Source organism: Xyrauchen texanus, unplaced genomic scaffold (assembly GCF_025860055.1).
Source record: "Xyrauchen texanus isolate HMW12.3.18 unplaced genomic scaffold, RBS_HiC_50CHRs HiC_scaffold_54, whole genome shotgun sequence".
Taxonomy (NCBI): Eukaryota; Metazoa; Chordata; class Actinopteri; order Cypriniformes; family Catostomidae; genus Xyrauchen; species Xyrauchen texanus.
The window spans coordinates 95,001-115,985 of NW_026266511.1; the positions used below are offsets into that span (position 1 = coordinate 95,001).

The following is a 20,985-nucleotide window of genomic DNA, read 5'->3' on the forward strand; positions in this document are numbered from 1 at the left end:
TTTTCCTCTACTTCACTTTCACTCCTCCCTCTTTTCGTCTACTTCACTTTCACTCCTCCCTCTTTTTGTCTACTTCACTTTCACTCCTCCCTCTTTTCCTCTACTTCACTTTCACTCCTCCCTCTTTTCCTCTACTTCACTTTCACTCCTCCCTCTTTTCCTCTACTTCACTTTCACTCCTCCCTCTTTTCGTCTACTTCACTTTCACGCCTCCCTCTTTTCCTCTACTTCACTTTCACTCCTCCCTCTTTTCCTCTACTTCACTTTCACTCCTCCCTCTTTTCCTCTACTTCACTTTCACTCCTCCCTCTTTTTGTCTACTTCACTTTCACTCCTCCCTCTTTTGTCTACTTCACTTTCACTCCTCCCTCTTTTCGTCTACTTCACTTTCACTCCTCCCTCTTTTCATCTACTTCACTTTCACTCCTCCCTCTTTTCCGTCTACTTCACTTTCACTCCTCCCTCTTTTCCGTCTACTTCACTTTCACTCCTCCCTCTTTTCATCCCTTTCACTTCTACTTTTAACAACTGTTTTTTCAAGAGAAAATGAAAAAGTGTTAAACACATAGTGGTGAACAGCTTATGAAACAAAATTCAAAAAAGTGCTGAATATTGAAAAGTCATTTTACTTCTACACGGCTACAAAGCACCCTTTTTTTTGAGAGTTGTGATCCTGTTTCGCACATAGTTTTTCAGGCCAGTCCATGTTCGCTCCTTCAAAGCCTCTGGCTCTGCTTCAATGCATCTTTCACAGTCTTGCTTACCAGGAACTTTGCATGTCTTGATGAACCTCATCATGTGCCTTTCTATTGCTTTTACCTCAATGTCCTCCCATTTTCTTTTTGGAGCCTTTAAAGAACCTGAAAAAAATAAGGAAATAAAGTTTTAAATCAGAACCAATCATGACATATTGTAATCTGTAGATTATTAGAAAATGTGAAAAGCCCTCAGATGCTTATTGCTCAGGGATGCCAACTGCTTACATTTCAGGAAAATTCCCAGCTTTGAAACCAAAATCAGTCACCTACATGATGTGTGTTTGAAAGAGTTTGTGTCGAGTGAGGATGGGGCCCAAATGGCCAATGGCAGTTAGTAATATTTGTGCTATTCTTTGACGATCTGACAGGAGTGCAGTTTTCGATAAACAGCTGAGAATAAGGTGAGGCTGCCTATGATCACATAATAGTATTAACACAATAATATTAATCTTCTGCTAAAGGTGCTGTTTCTCTCCTGGTAATGTTGTAATTAAAAATGACAAACAAAATTATCACGTTACCGTATGGGATTAATTAGTAAATTGTTCTTAATCGTGAGTAATGCATTTACCGTTGTGTTCTGATGTCCCAGTGTGTATACTGGGAGGACTTTTATAATGACGTCTATGTTGTGTGGCGCTAGATGACGCCACCAATCCAATGTTACTTTCAGTTTTTTCCTGCCTTTCCACAGGTGTGAATGTGGGTTAATACACACAAGGTTTTTTAATAATACTCTTTTACAAGTGGTGTATGCTTTTTTTGAAACACTAAGTTTGAGTCATTGCAGTTTATATTGGTTATAATGATGCAAGTTCCTTGTGGCAATTCGCGAGCATATGTTAACCGCTATTTACCCTTTCATTTGCATAATAGTGCACATATTCATGAACGTGGCTGTATGGTTGCTGTGCAAAACCAAAAAAGAAAGCCATATACTTCCAACTGATTAATATTGTGGAGGATGAGTGTTAAAGAGATTTAATGCCCATTTTAGGACTGCATAATATATTTAATTTATTGATATATCAAGGGCTTGCAAAAATTACATTATTTTAATACTTTAACTTTCATGATGACTTTTTCTTACACAATTCCCACATTGAATGAAGTCACAACAATTGGATCAAAAAATAAAAATAGACTCATTCAGAATATCCCACAATATGCTGAAATTAACTATATTCATTTATTTTACAAAGCAAATACAAATAATTGCATTTTGATATCAATCGTAAATGGCATAAATAAATACAGTCAGGTCCATAAATATTGGGACATGGACACAATTCGAATCTGTTTGGCTCTATACACCACCACAATGGATTTGAAATGAAACGAACAAGATGTGCTTTAACTGCAGACTTTCAGCTTTAATCTGAGGGTATTTATCAGGTGAGCGGTGTAGGAATTACAACAGTGTGCATATGTGCCTCCCACTTTTTGAGGGACCAAAAGTAATGGGACAGATTAACAATCATAAATCAAACTTTCACTTTTTAATACTTGGTTGCAAATCCTTTGCAGTCAATTACAGCCTGAAGTCTGGAACGCATAGACATCACCAGACGCTGGGTTTCATCCCTGGTGATGCTCTGCCAGGCCTCTACTGCAACTGTCTTCAGTTCCTGCTTGTTCTTGGGGCATTTTCCCTTCAGTTTTTTCTTCAGCAAGTGAAATGCATGCTCAATCGGATTCAGGTCAGGTGACTGACTTGGCCATTGCATAACACTCCACTTCTTTCCCTTAAAAAACGCTTTGGTTGCTTTCGCAGTACGCTTCTGGTCATTGTCCATCTGTACTGAAGCGCCGTCCAATGAGTTCTGAAGCATTTGGCTGAATATGAGCAGATAATATTGCCCGAAACACTTCAGAATTCATCCTGCTGCTTTTGTCAGCAGTCACATCGTCAATAAATACAAGAGAACCAGTTCCATTGGCAGCCATACATGCCGACGCCATGACACTACCACCACCATGCTTCACTGATGAGGTGGTATGCTTTGGATCATGAGCAGTTCCTTTCCTTCTCCATACTCTTCTCTTCCCATCACTCTGGTACAAGTTGATCTTTGTCTCATCTGTCCATAGGATGTTGTTCCAGAACTGTGAAGGCTTTTTAGATGTTGTTTGCAAACTCTAATCTGGCCTTCCTGTTTTTGAGGCTCACCAATGGTTTACATCTTGTGGTGAACCCACTGTATTCACTCTGGTGAAGTCTTCTCTTGATTGTTGACTTTGACACACATACACCTACCTCCTGGAGAGTGTTCTTGATCTGGCCAACTGTTGTGAAGGTTGTTTTCTTCACCTGGGAAAGAATTCTTCAGTCATCCACCACAGTTGTTTTCCGTGGTCTTCCGGGTCTTTTGGTGTTGCTGAGCTCACCTGTGTGTTCTTTCTATTTAAGAATGTTCCAAACAGTTGATTTGGCCACACCTAATGTTTTTGCTATCTCTCTGATGGGTTTGTTTTGATTTTTCAGCCTAATGATGGCTTGCTTCACTGATAGTGACAGCTCTTTGGCTCTTATAGTGAGAGTTGACAGCAACAGATTCCAAATGCAAATAGCACACTTGAAATGAACTCTGGACCTTTTATCTGCTCCTTGTAAATGGGATAATGAGGGAATAACACACACCTGGCCATGGAACAGCTGAGTAGCCAATTGTCCCATTACTTTTGGTCCCTTAAAAAGTGGGAGGCACATATACATACTGTAGTAATTCCTACACCGTTCACCTGATTTGGATGTAAATACCCTCAAATTAAAGCTGAAAGTCTGCAGTTAAAGCACATCTTGTTCGTTTCATTTCAAATCCATTGTGGTGGTGTATAGAGCCAAAAGATTTGAATTGTGTCGATGTCCCAATATTTATGGACCTGAATGTATATTGTAAGTGACCTGCATGCAATTTGGAACAAAAGACAACTTTGTGATCTCTGGGATAGATCAGTAAATACTGTAGGCACCAATGCTCTTTTTGGGAAACACAGCCCTGATCTTTCCCATTATACATTTTAAAATTAATTTCAATTTAAAAGGTAAAATTTTAGCACTTTCAAAATCAGTGATTATTCATGATTAATGATGTAAAATTATGTGATTCATCACGATTAAAACTTTTAATTGACCGACAGCACTAGTTGTAATAAAAAACACAAGATTGTGTCATATTCTTATAAACAGCATTGTTTTATACTATGCATATGTTCTGTGATTAATGAATACAATTGTAATTACATAAAAAAAGATGTGTGAAAATATAGAAGCCGAACAAAAGCCAGCAAAACAGCGAAACCTTACTGAATGTACATTTAAATCATTTACTTTCTTTAAACTTGCAGTCTATTTTCTCTAAAGAAAGCCCAGAGGCATACCCCAAGATATAAAACAACCTTTTTACTTCCGAACTGGCCTCCCTGATTGTTGTCTTTAGTTAATATAAAAGTAATTCTTGGTGATTAAATGATTGGTTAAAAACTTTGCTTACTTTGATCCTTTTGTGATCCAGACAGTTGAGCCGTCTCTTCTGGGGATGCTGACTGAGATGGGTCGCTGCAATCCTCCTCATCACTTGACATATCATTAACGAGGGGTTCAAATTGTTCTAAAAGAAAGCATTGATGAATGAAAATATAATATCGTCATAGCATCATACTTTCAAATGTAATTTTTTTTTCTTACATTTTCTGTCAAAAAACTTGCATAGACAAAAATATTAGCATAGACATGCAAGCATGCTCATACCATTTGGGTCAATTTCAATCTCATCAAGCGTCTTTCCTTTGAAGTCTGAGAGTGTTCCCTTTTCCATTGCTAACAAGACCTTGCTCATCTTTGCCAGCTGCAGCGTCCCCTCCGGTAAGCGGTAATATTGTCTGTGGATTCTGATATCATGACCGAGGAAATCAGCCAATTGATCTGCTTCGTTCTCATCAAGGTTCAAGATTTTTGACATGGTTGCTATGTGTTTCCTCAGCTTAGTTGATGACAGTGCTTCTGGATTCTTTATGCCACATTCCTGAGCAGCTCTGTAAATGCACTCTCCTCCTCGGTATGCAGGCATTGCTCCTGATCTGGCAAACAGAAAAGGATTCTCAGCTGGGACTTCACAAACCTCACGTGTTTCAACAAGCAGCTCCATGGCAGAAACCATTGAAGGCTTGAGAAGCACAGGAACCTTTCTCCCTCGTTTACCACGGATCTCAACTCGGGTGAAGTGCAGACACAACTTTCTCTCGAACTCCGAAAGACAGATCGCTAGGTCTTCATGTAGCTCAGAAGAATCCCTGCTTTTAAAAGCTGCCAAAAGCATTCGTGATACCTCACCTTCTCTTCTTCTGTTGAACAGGATGACTTGCGTCAATGTGACCTTAGCAAGAGCTGAATAGCTTTTTGCCGATGGGCAGTTTCTGAGCTTGCTTAGGAACTGTTTGTGTTTCTTTTCCAGATGTGCATGCAGAACTTTGACATCTTGAGTGAAAGGAATGATCTGAGGCGTGTTCCACTTGGCTTCTTTTAAAGTAGTTAAAGCACCAGCAGAAATGTATTCGTTCCATCTTGCCTGGTGTATTTTTCTGAAGTCTCGAGCACACTCAGCACGTTGATGGTCTCCGTACATCATGGCATTGCTCTCAACAATACTACAGATCTTGTTTAAAGAATGACCAAGTTTGAGAGCTAGAGAGGGAATGCGGTAGCAGTTTTTCTCTTCATCATAGCCAGATACAACTTTAACAGCTGAAATGACTTGTTTGAAATTTGCTGGAATGATGAAGTCCACCATAGATCTTAGCCGAGTAATCTTCCTTGCTTCAAGAAGAAGTCTGCCAACTTCTCTCATCTTCTGTCTGATGTAGTCATGTTTATTAACATCAGATCCCATCCTATTAAACATGTGCTCCCCCAGTTGCATGATGCAGCAGTCAGAGTGAACAACACGGGAAACTTCATCATAGTTCATAATGGAAAGTATATTCTTTAAACCTTTGCTCACTTCTAAACCAACTGGAGTTTTCAGAGCGCAGAGTGATCGGACTCTTTTCCTGCCCTTGGATTCATCATCTTTAGGTTTCAGAGGACAGTTCTTTAAATGTTTCCAAAGGCTACGCTTGTTGTAAAGCCCTTGGCAGTAAACACAGTGAATGAAATCCTTGGCTTTTTTGCTCTCTTTTGGACGGTAGCAGGCAACCATCTCTCCATGTCCATTTCTTGCCACATCTGTGTTGTGGGCAAAGTTGCCCCTTTTCTAAGGAGGTTTAACTGGATTCGCCTCTCTTTAGAATGTTTTGGAAACGCAACTGCCTTTGCAACGTCCACTTCATTGCGATGGACAGATTCAAGGTGTCTTGCCATTTTTGAAAAAGGCTTAGAGCAATAAAGACAATACTGCTTCTTATATGACTTGCGATCCTGCACAGGTGATGGCATTGATTGAATAAAAGACCTATCTTCAGAAGAGGGGTCTGTCTCTTTGGTTTTGCATTGCACTTTAGCATTTGGTGATGGTGTTGTCACGCCTGTGTCTGATGAACTGCTTGTATCTTTATAGCTTTGTGAAAAAGGTGAAGTTGGATTTTTCAGAGAACTTTTGACCATACCTTTTCCAGAAGTCTTTTCATTAGCTTCATCTAAGCTACTTTCAACCATGCTATATCCAGAAGCACTATCATCTGATTCGTCTGAGCTGCTCTTGGGTACATAGTCAACATCGCTGTAGTCTGTAACATCTGAATCACTGAGGGCTTTCCATGAGTACTGAAAAGAGAACAACACATGATGAAAATAAGGATGTACAATTTCAGTAAGTTTCAGTGCTCAAATAAGGGGAGTGAACTTTTAAATAAGATAAGGTGTTAGTAGTCTATGGGCATTATGTGGTTTCTGTAAATCTAATTAGCATTGTACTGTGGTTACTTAAGTGTAATGACAAGCAAGACACTCTTTCAGGTTATCATACAAGCATTAAAAATGCTGCATAGCATATCACGTACCTCTCACATAATTTCTCTAATAATCTAAAATGCCCTTCTTTGGAGAGTAATATGTGATTGGAATTTGAGTGCACAAAAATTTTTATCAAATAATTATGGTTGGACATTTATGTAATAATAGTGACTTATCTTAATAGAGATATTAAGACTGGGTGGCCGTTTCATCTCCACGATATACTGTATATATTTATATAGAAATAAAGTGTCAACTGGTGGAGATTTTTTTATATTGTTAATATCATTGTATGTAAATATCTAATGCTTCACCTGGTTGCACTGACAGACAAACATGCAGAAAGATGAACACACAAAATCGCGGGACAGCATTGAATTTGATCATTCGCAAGAGGAATGTATTTTTATATAAAAATGTGCCGTTTTCTCATGTTCTCACTAGGGCTGGTTTATAGGATGATTTAATTGTATATCGATGAATAGAGCTGGGTAGTTTCCAAATATTTTAAACAGTATCCCATTTACCATGATTTTAAAAACGTGCTAATCGAAAATTAAACAATTAAAATCATTTCGGATTTTAGAGACAGGCTGTGTCAATTTTCATTGCTCTGTTGATTGTCGACATGTTCTCTAAATAGAATCAGCGGATGACATCAACGGATGATCACTTTTGCACTGATATTCCTGGCCAAATTGAGAACAGATACTAAGGATGTCTGCATACTATTTACATGTCACAGCAAGCATTGTCCTACATAAAGACATTGGAGTAAGCCATGTGGATGAATCTGCTTGTTTTAGGTGCTTATGCCTCAAGTTGGCTGGAGTTTGTTTTGTGGAATATTTCTTACAGGACATTGGAGTGAGTTTGACTGCACAAAGAACTGAATAGATGCTTTGTGCAGGTTCCGCTAGCGGCTGGAGCTTGTTTTGTGCAGGCCCAGACCTTCAAGACAATTAAGTGGATGAATCTACACTTTTTTGTGTGTTTATTCCGCTTATGGGCTGGAGTTTGTTTTATAGATGATCTTCTGATGTGTAATTCTGTTTAAAAAAAATTGTGTGGAAGCACCGGACTTGAGCAATCTGATGGCAAGTTTGTCGCAGGGACTATCGTAGGCGTACATGGACTGTTTGAGTTTAGAGGGATGGACACCAATTGGTGATGTTGTGCGCAGGGTTAATGCACATGTTTTTCTTTTTTTTTGCTGGGGAAAGTTCGGGGGTTGATTGTTGCACCAATGTGGAATGTGGTCTTTATAATTACATTTTTATCTAATTTCTCTACTATGTTAATGTCAAATACTAATATGAGTGGATTGTCACTCTTCACATGGAATGTGAATGGTTGGGACACCCCATAAAAAGAAGGAAGGTTATTTATTTTCTTAAAAACGTAAGAAATAGGATATAGTGTTTCTTAAAGAAACACAAGTTTTCTGCAGGAAGCTGAACATTTTGGGAAGATATGGGATGGACATGTTTTCTTTAGTGCTGGCTCGAGTAAGAGCAGGGGAGTCATTACATTGATAAGTAAACATCTACAATTCAAATGTCTCCAACGGATTAAAGTTAAATTAGAGTCATTATTTTTTTTTTTGAAATTCAGGGGCAAAGGTTGATTTTGGCTAATATTTCTGCACATAACAATGTGCATTATAACAATATAATGTTGGGAGGAGACTTTAATCTATTGATGGATTCAGTCCTTGATCATAGTAAAGGAAAAGTGTGTAAGTCCCCTAGAGCAACATCTACGCTTCAGAGGATGTGTACAAATCTTGGTCTTACAGATATTTGGAGACTTTTGAACCCATATGGTAGGGTCTATACATTTGAATCCATATGGTAGGGACTATACATCTTAGTCTCTGATCACACTCTGGTGAGTTTAAAGGTGTTGCCACATACAGAGAAAAAAAAAAAAAGAATATAGTTGGTGTTTTAATGTTTCCCTTTTGCAAAATTCTGAGTTCCAACTAATTTTAAAGTCCGAAATCATTGTTTATATGGAGTCCAACTGGTCCTCATTATCTTCTGTGGGCGTGGCTTGTAGACACTTAAGGCATTTCTTAGGGGTCGGATCATACAGTATGCCTCATTCATCAAAAAATCCAAAGCATGAGAACTTCGTGGAGTTGGAGGGAATATTAAAAGTGCCGAGGCAGAGCTGAAGCGCCAAATGTCGATCTGATGGCCTCAGAGAATTGACCCGATTGAAATACAGATATAATACTATTTTGTCATACTTTGAGTCGGGGGACAAAGCAGGGAAGCTTTTGGCTAGATATATAAAGGAAAGAGTCTTTTTCTACCATTCCCTCAATTAAATCTGCTGCTGGTGAAATATTTACCATTGATATTAATAATACTTTTAAAGAAATCTATCTTGATCTTTATAGTTCCATGTTTTCGATCTACTGATGAAGATATTAGAAATTTTGTGGAACCATTAGATCTCCCTAAACTGTTGACTGAGCAAACATTTTTTATTGATTCTGGAGATAAACTTGGAGGAGCTTGGCGAGGTAATTAAGCCCTTACCTACAGGCAAGGCTCTGGGGTCTAAATTCTATTTAACTGGTCTAAATCTGAAACTTTGGCTCTGACAGCATACTGCCCGTAAACAGCTTTTCATCTGACATCTTTCAGTGGCCCAAACAGGGCATTTAGTATTTGGGTATTTTATTCCCAGCAAATTTATGTGATTCAGTTAATTCAGAGTTAATTTTGACCATTTAAAAAAAAATTTGAGGGATGTGGGCAGGTGGGGTATGTTGGTTAATTGTATATGTTTTTAAGTCATCAAGTATTTTATTTGGACTGTTTGTTTATATGCGTGTCTGTTGTTATTTTATGTTTGACCACTGGAATGTATGTGTGGTTGCAGGTGGTGGGGGGGGTACATAAATGTTAAAAGTTGTTTAAATTGAGTTCTATTTCATTTTTAGGAGGCAGTAACTGCATTACCCAAGCATAAAACAAACACAAATTAATGTGCATGTACCAGAAGCTAAACTGGTATGGCGACATCCACAGATTGTCTACTAAATGTGTATACCCACCTCCCTTAATGAGACAGGCTCAGGTTCCTGTGATAAGCCATTCCCTGCGGTGGATGCAGCACAGGGCAAAGGTGATGAGGATTGCGGCACATTAAGTGGTGAATGTGATGGTGTATCAGATGTGCATACTTCAGTGGGTGACGGGGACAGCTGGAAAACATAATCAGAAGTAATATCATATGGACTAAATGAAAGGCTCAAAAGTACCAAAAAAGCACCTGTAAAGAAATTGAGGTGTTAATTATTTGTGATGCGTCTGTGTTCATATATATTACTCACCGAGCAATCTTTTTGTGACAGCTGTTTAGTGACCTGATCATGCAATAGCTTGAGATGTTTCTTTTCACTCTCATTCCTCTCAGTCTCTGCTCTTTTAAAGCGATTATAACAATCTTCATGATGTTGTCGCAACTTTGACATTCTTGATTGAAACAGCTGCTGTAGATATAAAAGAGGTATTTAGCTTAAGCCAAGAGTAAAATATACATTGTCAATGTTAAAAACTGTGGCACCTAAAGACATTTAAGCATCACTGAGGTGAGCCAAAAGGTAAGATGTATGTTTTGTTAATTTAACGAAGTTGTTTTATTTTTGGTAAGCACTGCTCTGGTATAGTTGAGGGAAAAGTGAGGACAAGTCAAAGAAATTTGGTATCACTTCTCACTTGACTTGTTAACACTTACATTAAGCGTCGTGGAAGGGAAGAATGTGACCAGAAGTGAAGATTATCATAACTTTTTAATTCTGTTATTTTCTTATAAACATCATTAATTTAGCTTGGGAAGACATTAATGGCCGGACTGCAGTTGTGTCGATTACATTGGGACTATCAAAATTTGGTACCTGTTGACTTGCATTGTACGGACCTACAGAGCTGAGATATTCTTCTAAAAATCTTTATTTGTGTTCTGCTGAAGAAAGAAAGTCATATTCATCTGTGATGGCATGAATATAATGAAAGAATTGTTATTTTAGGGTAAACTACTCCTTTAAGAGTTAGTTATATTGTTTTAATGCATTGTAAAATCCGGCCTCTAAGCTTCAAAATTACCCATTTTGTCATTACAAGGAGTGAAGCAGAATTAACTGTACTTACCGATTTCTGTGGGCCCAAACTGCTGACTGATTTTACATCACTGGATTCTGTTGACGGTTCATTTAAAGACTGGAGAAATATGAGACCGCAAAACACATTAGCAATTAATGACAGGAAAAAGGCATCATATATTGCTGCTTATGAATTCTAGCATTTTCTTTATGGTACCTTGGCTCTCCACGGCCAGTCCGAGTCGCCATAGTTGTAAGTGATTTCTTCACCTGGTAAAATGTCTCAGTACAGCAAATAGACAAAGATGAGGCTTTTTCTTCACTTCAACAGTTCTCATTTTGCAAGTTGGATTTTTGTGCTCATCGTTGACAAGTCTTCCCAGGGACTTGTCTTCCTTGGATGCATCCATACTATATAAACACACACACTTACCATTAAATGTATGCAAGACATATACAGAAGTGTTTTTCACATCTACAGTCTGTTTTATATTAAAGGCACAGTTCACTATAATTCTCTCATCATTTACTCGCCCTCATATGACTTTCTGTCTCCTGTGGTAATCATTTTTGACGTGTTTTGGTCCTTACAATGTAAGCCAATGGAGTCCAAAGCTTTCAAGCTCAAAAAGGTTATAAAGGGAAAACATACAGCTGCTCAAAAAATTTAATATTGTGGAAAATTCATTCAAAAGTGGAACTTTCTATATTCTAGATTCATTTCACATAAAAAATTATTGTTGCAATCTTGATGATTACTGCTTACAGCTCATAGAAATAAAAAATCCAGTATCTCAATATATTAGAATACAGAATTTATAATACAGAAATATCAACCTGAGAAGAGTTTTAATCAGCTAATTAACTCAAAACACCTGCAAAGGTTTCCCGAGCCTTTAATCTCCGTCTGGTTCAGTACACACAACCACAATCATGGGGAAGACTGGTGACTTGACAGTTGTCCAGACGACACTCATTGACATCCTCCACTAGGAGGGTAAGCCACAGAAGGTCATTGCTGAATGAGTGCTGTTCCATTCCAAGACCAGAGACAACGCCAGAACCGTCTTACCTGGGTTAAAGGAGAAGAACTGGACCGTTGCTCAGTGGAGAGGCCAGTGTGAAGTTTCCACAGTCAGTGATGATATGGGGTGCCATGTCATCTGCTGGTGTTGGTCCACTGTTTTCTCTCAAGTCGAGAGTCAATTCAGCCGTCTACCAGGATATTTTAGAGCAATTCATGCTTCCATCTGCTGACAAGGTTTTTGGAGATGCTGATTTCCTTTTCCAGCAGGACTTGGCACCTGCCCACAGAGCCAGAACTACAAGTAACTGGTTTTCTAACAATGGTATTACTGTGCCCAACAATACAGACAAGCTGATGGCCGCTATCAAAGCATCCTGTGCTTCCAGAACACCTCGGCAGTGCCACAGACAGATTGCCTCCATGCCACGCCACATTGATGCAATAATTTGTGCAAAAAGAGCCCTGACCAAGTATTGAGTGCATAAATTAAAATACTTTTCAGAAGGTTGACATTTCTGTATTATAAATTCTTTATTCTAATATTTTGAGATACTGGATTTTTTATTTCCATGAGCTGTAAGCTGTAATTATCAACATTAAAACCAAAAAAAAAAATTTCATGTGTAAGGAATCTAGAATATATGAAAGTTCCAATTTTTAACTTTTCCATGATATTCACATTTTTTAGATGCACCTGTACCTCTCAAGTGTTTAGTCCATGTCTTCTGAAGTGATAAAATTAGCTTTGGGTGAGAATTCAACCCAAATATGTCATTATTCTCTATAAATCCTCCGCTGTAGTTCATGAGAGAAGCTGGTTTACGGTTGTTTGCACTTGACACATGTGCAGAGCACTCTACATTTCAAATGTGAAAGGAGTTATTCATTAATAAAGATTTATAGGGAATGATGACTTAAATTGGGAGTCAGATAGAATAAGAATGAGTAAATGATGAGAGAATGATCATTATTGGTAAAATTGGCCCTTTTACTCTCTTGAAGAAAAAGATCTCTTTGAGCTTCCCTGCTACATCAAGTCAACAGTTCTTGATGTACTTACCACCAATATTTTCCATGCCACTGAAAATCAAACAAGAATGTGCTCTCAGTTTCAGTGTAGTTTTTAGTTCGTTCAAGACTCTCCTTTGAACTCAGAAGTTCACCTCTGTATTCAAGAACAAAGTCTCCTCTGCAGAAAGATTCAGTGGTGAAACGCACACGGCCTAAAGCAGAAAAAACATTATTTTGATTACTGTTACAGGGTGTCTGCAATCTCATTTAATAAGTAAAAATGGAAATATCTGAAATGTACTAACATTTTACTAATTCAACAGTTCAGCTGCGATACAAAAGTAATCCAAAGTACTTATATTTGAATTGTCTTGCCTTTATATTTGCTGATGTACTGCTCTTGAAGACCAGGCTTTTCAGTTTCAAATATGATGTTATCTTCAGCATCCTGCTGAGGTCTTCTACGTCTTTTACGGATAGCCAGCATGCTGAATTCCACACATAGGGCAATTTTCATGAGGGAAAAAACGATTATATAAAATTAATGGAATAAACAAGCATAATTACAATGTAAAAAATATCTTAGAAAGAATTGTTCAATCAAAAAAGAGAGAGAGGGAGAGAGAGAGAGAGAGAGAGAGACTCCAAATTAAATAATGACAGAATGTTGATTTACATTGGGGTTTAATCCCACTGGTCACAACTGTGATCACACTTTGCTTCCATGTTTGTGGAGTATTACAGTAAGAGGTAAGATATAAATAATGATATACACCAAACTATTTCATTTCTACTTCACCACAGAAAGATAATGTCCTCAAAGCAAAATATGTTAAAATACAAATAGCAAATTTGGTACCTTAGGTACTGCTATTAATGCATTTCTAAGATTTACACTGAATTATATCCATCAATACACAAATGTGACTAGTGGGAAAGCACAAACTTAATTGGCTTAATTGTTTAATCGTCAACTTCATAATTAAACAGGTTCAACTAACAATTGACATGAAGAACACAAGTGAATACAACGCTAAACATCGATTTATTAGTCAAGAATCTCTTATTGTATATTTTTATGACAAGACATCTTACCTTTTCTTCCTTAATGAGCGTGTTCAGTGTTGTCGTTCGCGGGAAAAACTGTCTTCGCTCCATTAGACGTCATTGTCACGTGTCTGAATTCCCGGGAAAACGAGGTTTGTCACGTGTTAAACTCGCAATGACACACATTCATACTAACGATTTCTGCCATATACGATATAAATATTATGTTTAGTCTTGTAGGAAGCTTTTCTGAAATTAAATGTTTAGACAAATATTCTGATAACGTCTTTTTTTCTTATTCTGATACAGATTTTGCCAACTATGTATTTTTATAGTGCAAACACAGGACATTTAAATGCTAAAAATGCATAATCTCATGTTCTCATGAAAACTGACATTCTACCTTTCGTTTAGTTGAAAAAACGCCACATATCAAATGTCTTTCAAAACATAATTAATCTCATCGCGTTACTGTGTAGTGACGTCACTGCATCTCACGGTCAGCGCGAGAGCGCCCATCCCCCCTTCAAGACTTTTCCGCGGGCAAATCAAGTGCTTCTGAGTGAAAGCAGAGTGGGGGAGGGGTTAATTGAGGTGTCTCCAAACTTACACTTCACTTGCAATCTTATGTTCTGTTCATTCTAATAAATCAATGGCATTTCCCATTAAATACAAAGTTAGAAAAGTGGCTATGTCTAGTAACATTTCTTTTTAATTGCTTTATTTACACAATAATTTAAATTATCAATATTCTTATGAGTATATCTACTTTATCTTTTTGAGCACGTCTAATTTTCTTTCCCTTTTTGAGCATGTCTACTTTTCTTGCTTTTTCAATTTTTTTGAGCTGTGAAGTTTTTGCATGTGAAGTTTTGCTCTGGATAGGCAGCAGTGATCAGGTGTGTGGGGGAAGGGCAGCCTACACTGACCTGTATCTGATACACTGCACAAATATCTATCTTAAATCATCTTGATTTCTGATTCCCTTAAATACCATTATTGTAAGAAACTATGTAATATGGACATAACTTGGCTGATGGTTATTCTGCATCAAATCATCAAATTATTTTTATTTATTACTTAAGAATACATTTCCCAGCTTAATCACTTTGTCACATGAAAAGCAGCATACAGTCCCCTTGCGATACATAAATAAAATAATCTACTTTTAAGGGTTAGGTAAGAATTCAACTGAGATTTGCTTCAAGACAGTAAATTAATCTCCATGTCTTTTAATATAATTATACACACATATACATATATATATATTTTTATATATATATATTTGTGTGTGTGTACTGTGTATATATATATATATATATATATATATATATATATATATATATATATATATATATATATATATATATATAAATAACAAAGTGTTAATGAAAAATATAATAAGTGTTGTGCTGTTCATTGCTCGTCTCTGTACTGCTCTCATTGAGGCGGGGAGGGGTGCGGTGCTTCCCGCGCGGCTGAAAGATACCAAAATAATTGAAGTGGGGAATACAATGTTTAAAAAGATCACTAATAAAATCAAGCGATTTCGATTTTAACACATCCTTTACAGGCATATTTTCATTGAATACATCCAGGTGCATACACATACTTTTAAAAACGTTAATAAATGTAAATATTTGTCCCCCTCTCTGAGAAGACAATGATTGCTTTGCAAAGACACGTGCTTATGTGTCGATCACCTTCCCTATTTTAAATATTGTTTATACATTTATCTTTAATAAACTAATATCTAAATTTCAGTACAATCCAATTGACTGCACTGCATCGTTCGCGCCGCCTCCGTCTCGGTAATTCTCGGTAACTCTCGGTAAACGGGGGAGGGGTCAGCTCCGGTAGTGTGGCAGATAAGGATCGGGATTAGAAAAACATTTTGGACATACGATTTTAAATCTCCCAGTGCTTAACCAAAACCACTCTATTTTTATTTACTCACTAATGATTTACAATGTAATGTTTTAGTGCAAACACACGACATTTAAATGCAAAAAAACGAATTGTGTAATACATACATAATCTCATGTTCTCATGAAAACTGACATTCTACTTTTTCTTTTAGTTGAAAAAACGCCACATATCAAATGTCTTTCAAAACATAATTAATCTCATCGCGTTACTGTGTAGTGACGTCACTGCATCTCACGGTCTGCTTGAGCGCCCATCCCCCTTCAAGACTTTTCCGCGGGCAAATCAAGTGCTTCTGAGTGAAAGCAGAGTGGGGGAGGGGTTAATTGAGGTGTCTCCAAACTTACACTTCACTTGCAATCTTATATTCTGTTCATTCTAATAAATCAATGGCATTTCCCATTAAATACAAAGTTAGAAAAGTGGAAAAGTGTCTAGTAACATTTCTTTTTAATTGCTTTATTTACACAATAATTTAAATTATCAATATTCTTATGAGTATATCTACTTTATCTTTTTTGAGCATGTCTACTTTTCTTGCTTTTTTCAATTTTTTGAGCTGTGAAGTTTTTGCATGTGAAGTTTTGCTCTGGATAGGCAGCAGTGATCAGGTGTGTGGGGGAAGGGCAGCCTACACTGACCTGTATCTGATACACTGCACAAATATCTATCTTAAATCATCTTGATTTCTGATTCCCTTAAATACCATTATTGTAAGAAACTATGTAATATGGACATAACTTGGCTGCTGGTTATTCTGCATCAAATCATCAAATTATTTTTATTTATTACTTAAAAATACATTTTCCAGCTTCATCACATTACTTTGTCACATGAAAAGCAGCATACAGTCCCCTTGCGATACATAAATAAAATAATCTACTTTTAAGGGTTAGGTAAGAATTCAAATGAGATTTGCTTCAAGACAGTAAATTGTATATATGTATGTGTGTATATATATATATATATATATAATAAAGTGCTCCTCTGTGGAGATCATCAAGAGCACCAAATTCCTTGGTGTTCACCAGGCGGAGAACCTCATCTGGTCCCACAACACCAACTCTATTACCAAGAAAGCCCAGCAGTGTCTCTACTTTCTTCGAAGTCTGAGGAAAGCACATCTCCCACCCCCCATCCTCACAACATTCTATAGAGGGACTATTGAGAGCATCCTAAAGCAGCTGCATCACTGCCTGGTTTGGGACTTGCACCATTTTGGACCGCAAAGCCCTGCAGAGGATAGTGAGGACAGCTGAGAAGATCATCGGGGGTCTGTTTTCCCTCCATCAAAGACCTTTACACTAAACGCTGCATTCAGAAAAAGCAACCAACATTGTGGATGATCCACACTCCCCTCACATAAACTATTCACCTTCCTGCCGTCTGGCAAGAGGTACCGAAGCATTCGGGCCCACACGGCCAGACTGTGTAACAGCTTCTTCCCCCAAGCCATCAGACTCCTCAATACTCAGAGACTGGTACTAACTGTATATGGTAGAACGACAATAAAACCACATGACTTAACCTGAACATCACAGTGTAGTATGTCACTTTTTTTTATTTACTGCAAGCCACTTTGCTTACCCTGGACATTGGTTTGAAAACTGGCTAAAAAGAAACACATTTATCAAGAAAGTCAGTCTATTTTTCTTTTTGAAGATGAAGGCTATTCCATGCACCACTACTTTAAAGAATAAAACAATCTGAATTAACAGAGAAATGGACAAGCCAGATGCACAACTAGTACACAAGTCCATCAGACTCTCTAGATAACTCCGCACAAATCCTAGACCTGTACATGCAAATACCAGTTTTATTCTGCAACATTTAGAAGAGAAGAATTTTAGGTAGACTTAAAAGAAAAAAAGTGCCTGACACTGGCTAATAGGAAAAAAGATAGAACATGCAATTTAAATAATGAACTGATAAATGATTAATCCATTCAAATGTCTCTATTCTGTACAAAGTTTGAGATGTTGAGCTGTTGTTAAACGTTTGACTGATAAGGTGTTCACTTGAAGATCTAGAATAAACTGACTGCTAGGAATGCCTGAGGTGTCAATGCTGCAAGTGTAGGATTCTTGAACACAGCATTTATTTTAATTAAATTAGTCATTTTTAACAATATAAATGTCTTTACTGCATTTCTTGTTAAATTTAAAGCATCTTTGATTAATAAAAGTATAATTTACTTACAAAAACATACAAAGTTCATAGTGATCCCAAACTTTTGAATAGTAGTTTATCTGTATACTTGTATCTAGTAATTTGTAAGTATACACATATCTATACTTATACAGTATATGCATACTTAGTGATATTGCACAATTGGTCACTGTACTTTTAAAAACTTTTTTTATTTCATTTTTTTTGTATTGTATTTTTTTCCTGCATTAAATAAATATTCAAAATAACCACTCCAGCAAAGGGTGCAATATTTCCTGTTAATTTCCACTTTTGGCTTTTGTAACATTGTACATCTTTAATCTAAAATGTTGCCACAGACATTTCACAAATGATTTGAACATTGATTATGATTTGAACAGTCAATATGGACAGGCTCTACACATCATTCAGAATAAATGTATTACCCCTCAGTTATGAAAAGCAATTAATTGTCAATCAGGCAGTCTGCACCTTCTCCCCTGCCAACAGTTTTTGTGACTTTTAGCTCCTGCAACAGGGGAACTTTTTACCCCCAGTACTATCCTTGCCAAAATTCAATGTTTATTGAAAAACTTTTTATTTAATCACCTTCAACAAAACTCTTTTGTCTCAAAATACATAGAATCATTTCAGGTATTCTAATTTTCTACATCAATTTGCAGCATTTTTAAACATTATAGTTAGTGATTTTTTTCACTAAATTATATTAAATTATAAATTATATTAGCTACATTAAAATAATAATAACAATAATAATAATAAAATAACAAAGCAGCCAAGTATGTCAACAGGAACAACAGGGAAATTAACTATTAAATAAGAATTGTGTTTAAAGTTAAGCTTCTCCTTGTAAAATAAATAGGGCTGGCCCATGGTAGTTGTTTCTTTTCATTCTTTTTCTTTGAAGTAAAAGTTAATATGCTAAATGATTTCCCTTTCAGTCAGAAGTCTGTTATGGGTCTTGAAGGCACAGAACTAATGACACTGGGTCTAATTCTAGTTAGATATCAAGTTTATTTTCTGTTTCCAAAAGCTTTTGTAACTTATAACATGACCACGTACAATGTGTTTTAGCTACATTGGTGAAAATGAGGATTACAATAATGACTACAACTGTGTGATGTACAGTATGTAACAAAAGTGTTAATTTTGAATTGCTGTTGTTTGAATACACAATACATATTTTCAGACAGGGTTTCAAATGTCCTAAAATTTCTCAATATCAATTGCAGTCACTCCTCTACAGATTTAATCCTCTGTGTGATGAAATTAAACACAGCACCATAAAATAAACTAATAGTCATCCGTCTTGGTATTGAAAACAACATGTTCTAGTTAATAACGGTCGTATGCTGTATAATAATTTGATAGGAAACAAAAAAGACAACTTGGCTGCTGGTTATTCTGCAATCAATTATTTAAATGTATTACTTAAGAATACATTTCCCAGCTTAATCACTTTGTCACATGAAAAGCAGCATATATCCCTTGCAATAAATAAATAAAATAATCTACTTTTAAGGGTTAGGTAAGAATTCAACTGAGATTTGCTTCAAGACAGTAAATTAATCTCCATGTCTTTTAATATAATTATAGTATATACACACATATACATATATATTTGTATATATATATTTGTGTGTGTGTACTGTGTATATATATATATATATATATATATATATATATATATATATATATATATATATATATATATATATATATATAAATAACAAAGTGTTAATGAAAAATATAATAAGTGTTGTGCTGTTCATTGCTCGTCTCTGTACTGCTCTCATTGAGGCGGGGGAGGGTGCGGTGCTTCCCGCGCGGCTGAAAGATACCAAAATAATTGAAGTGGGGAATACAATGTTTAAAAAGATCACTAATAAAATCAAGCGATTTCGATTTTAACACATCCTTTACAGGCATATTTTCATTGAATACATCCAGGTGCATACACATACTAAAAACGTTAATAAATGTAAATATTTGTCCCCTTCTCTGAGAAGACAATGATTGCTTTGCAACGACACGTGCTTATGTGTCGATCACCTTCCCTATTTTAAATATTGTTTATACATTTATCTTTAATAAACTAATATCTAAATTACAGTACAATCCAATTGACTGCACTGCATCGTTCGCGCCGCCTCCGTCTCGGTAATTCTCGGTAACTCTCGGTAAACGGGGGAGGGGGTCAGCTCCGGTAGTGTGGCAGATAAGGATCGGGATTAGAAAAACATTTTGGACATACGATTTTAAATCTCCCAGTGCTTAACCAAAACCACTCTATTTTTATTTACTCACTAATTATTTACAATGCAATGTAAAATATAATGTGATTTATCCTTATATTCTTTCATGTAAATAAGAACTCTCCTTCCGCCATCTTTAAGGATGACGTAATTGGCTTCTGATTGGTCAGATTGACAAGGTATTAAGTAAGTGGAGTTTCTATAAGAGCCACTGAGTGCGCTGTGTCGAAAAATTCTTACTGGCTTCTGATTGGTCAGATTCCCGAAAGTGTGTATAAAATCGGAAGTGCAGTTCTCTTAGGGGGCGCTGTGTTATACACAAATTGGTGGGGGGGATACACACTTCAGGTACACAAATCACTTAAAAGTGTTTTTTTGGGACAAGTGAGATTTTAATGCTGGGGACCATTTTAAAGCATGCTGAATACGATTATATGGTCAAACAAATGAGGACACACAAAAAGTCCCAAATTGTCAAGGTGGTGCTCAGTTTACTGGTGTGTATTCTGGTGAAAGTACCCAAAAGTGACATAAGTAAGTACACACACACACGCACACATACACACTCACACACTCTCATACATACACACACTCACACACACACACACACACTCTCATACATACACACACACACACACACACACTCTCATACATACACACACACTCACACACACACACACACACTCATACACACACACATGCACAAACACACACTCATACACACA

At 36.7% G+C, this 20,985-nt stretch overlaps 1 protein-coding gene across 1 annotated transcript; it reads right to left on the reverse strand.

The window, feature by feature from the left end:
* Positions 1-463: 463 nt before the first annotated feature.
* LOC127642308 (uncharacterized) lies at positions 464-10,198 on the reverse strand. The gene is made up of 6 exons (XM_052124911.1): positions 10,058-10,198; positions 9,779-9,928; positions 6,115-6,519; positions 4,510-6,010; positions 4,253-4,369; positions 464-860 (listed from the first exon to the last, which is right to left on the reverse strand). The coding sequence occupies exons 1-6, from the start codon at positions 10,196-10,198 to the stop codon at positions 640-642; spliced, it is 2,535 nt and encodes an 844-aa protein (XP_051980871.1). The 3' UTR covers positions 464-639.
* Positions 10,199-20,985: the final 10,787 nt, after the last annotated feature.

Excerpts from the sequence above, each read along its gene's own strand:
- LOC127642308 (XM_052124911.1), bottom strand. The coding sequence starts at position 10,198 with ATGTCAAAGTTGCGACAACATCATGAAGATTGTTATAATCGCTTTAAA. Across the intron at positions 9,929-10,057 it reads TGTCACAAAAAGATTGCTCG|CTGTCCCCGTCACCCACTGA; the intron begins GTGAGTAATATA and ends TATGTTTTCCAG. Across the intron at positions 6,011-6,114 it reads CTAAGCCTTTTTCAAAAATG|AAAAGGGGCAACTTTGCCCA; the intron begins GCAAGACACCTT and ends AAACCTCCTTAG.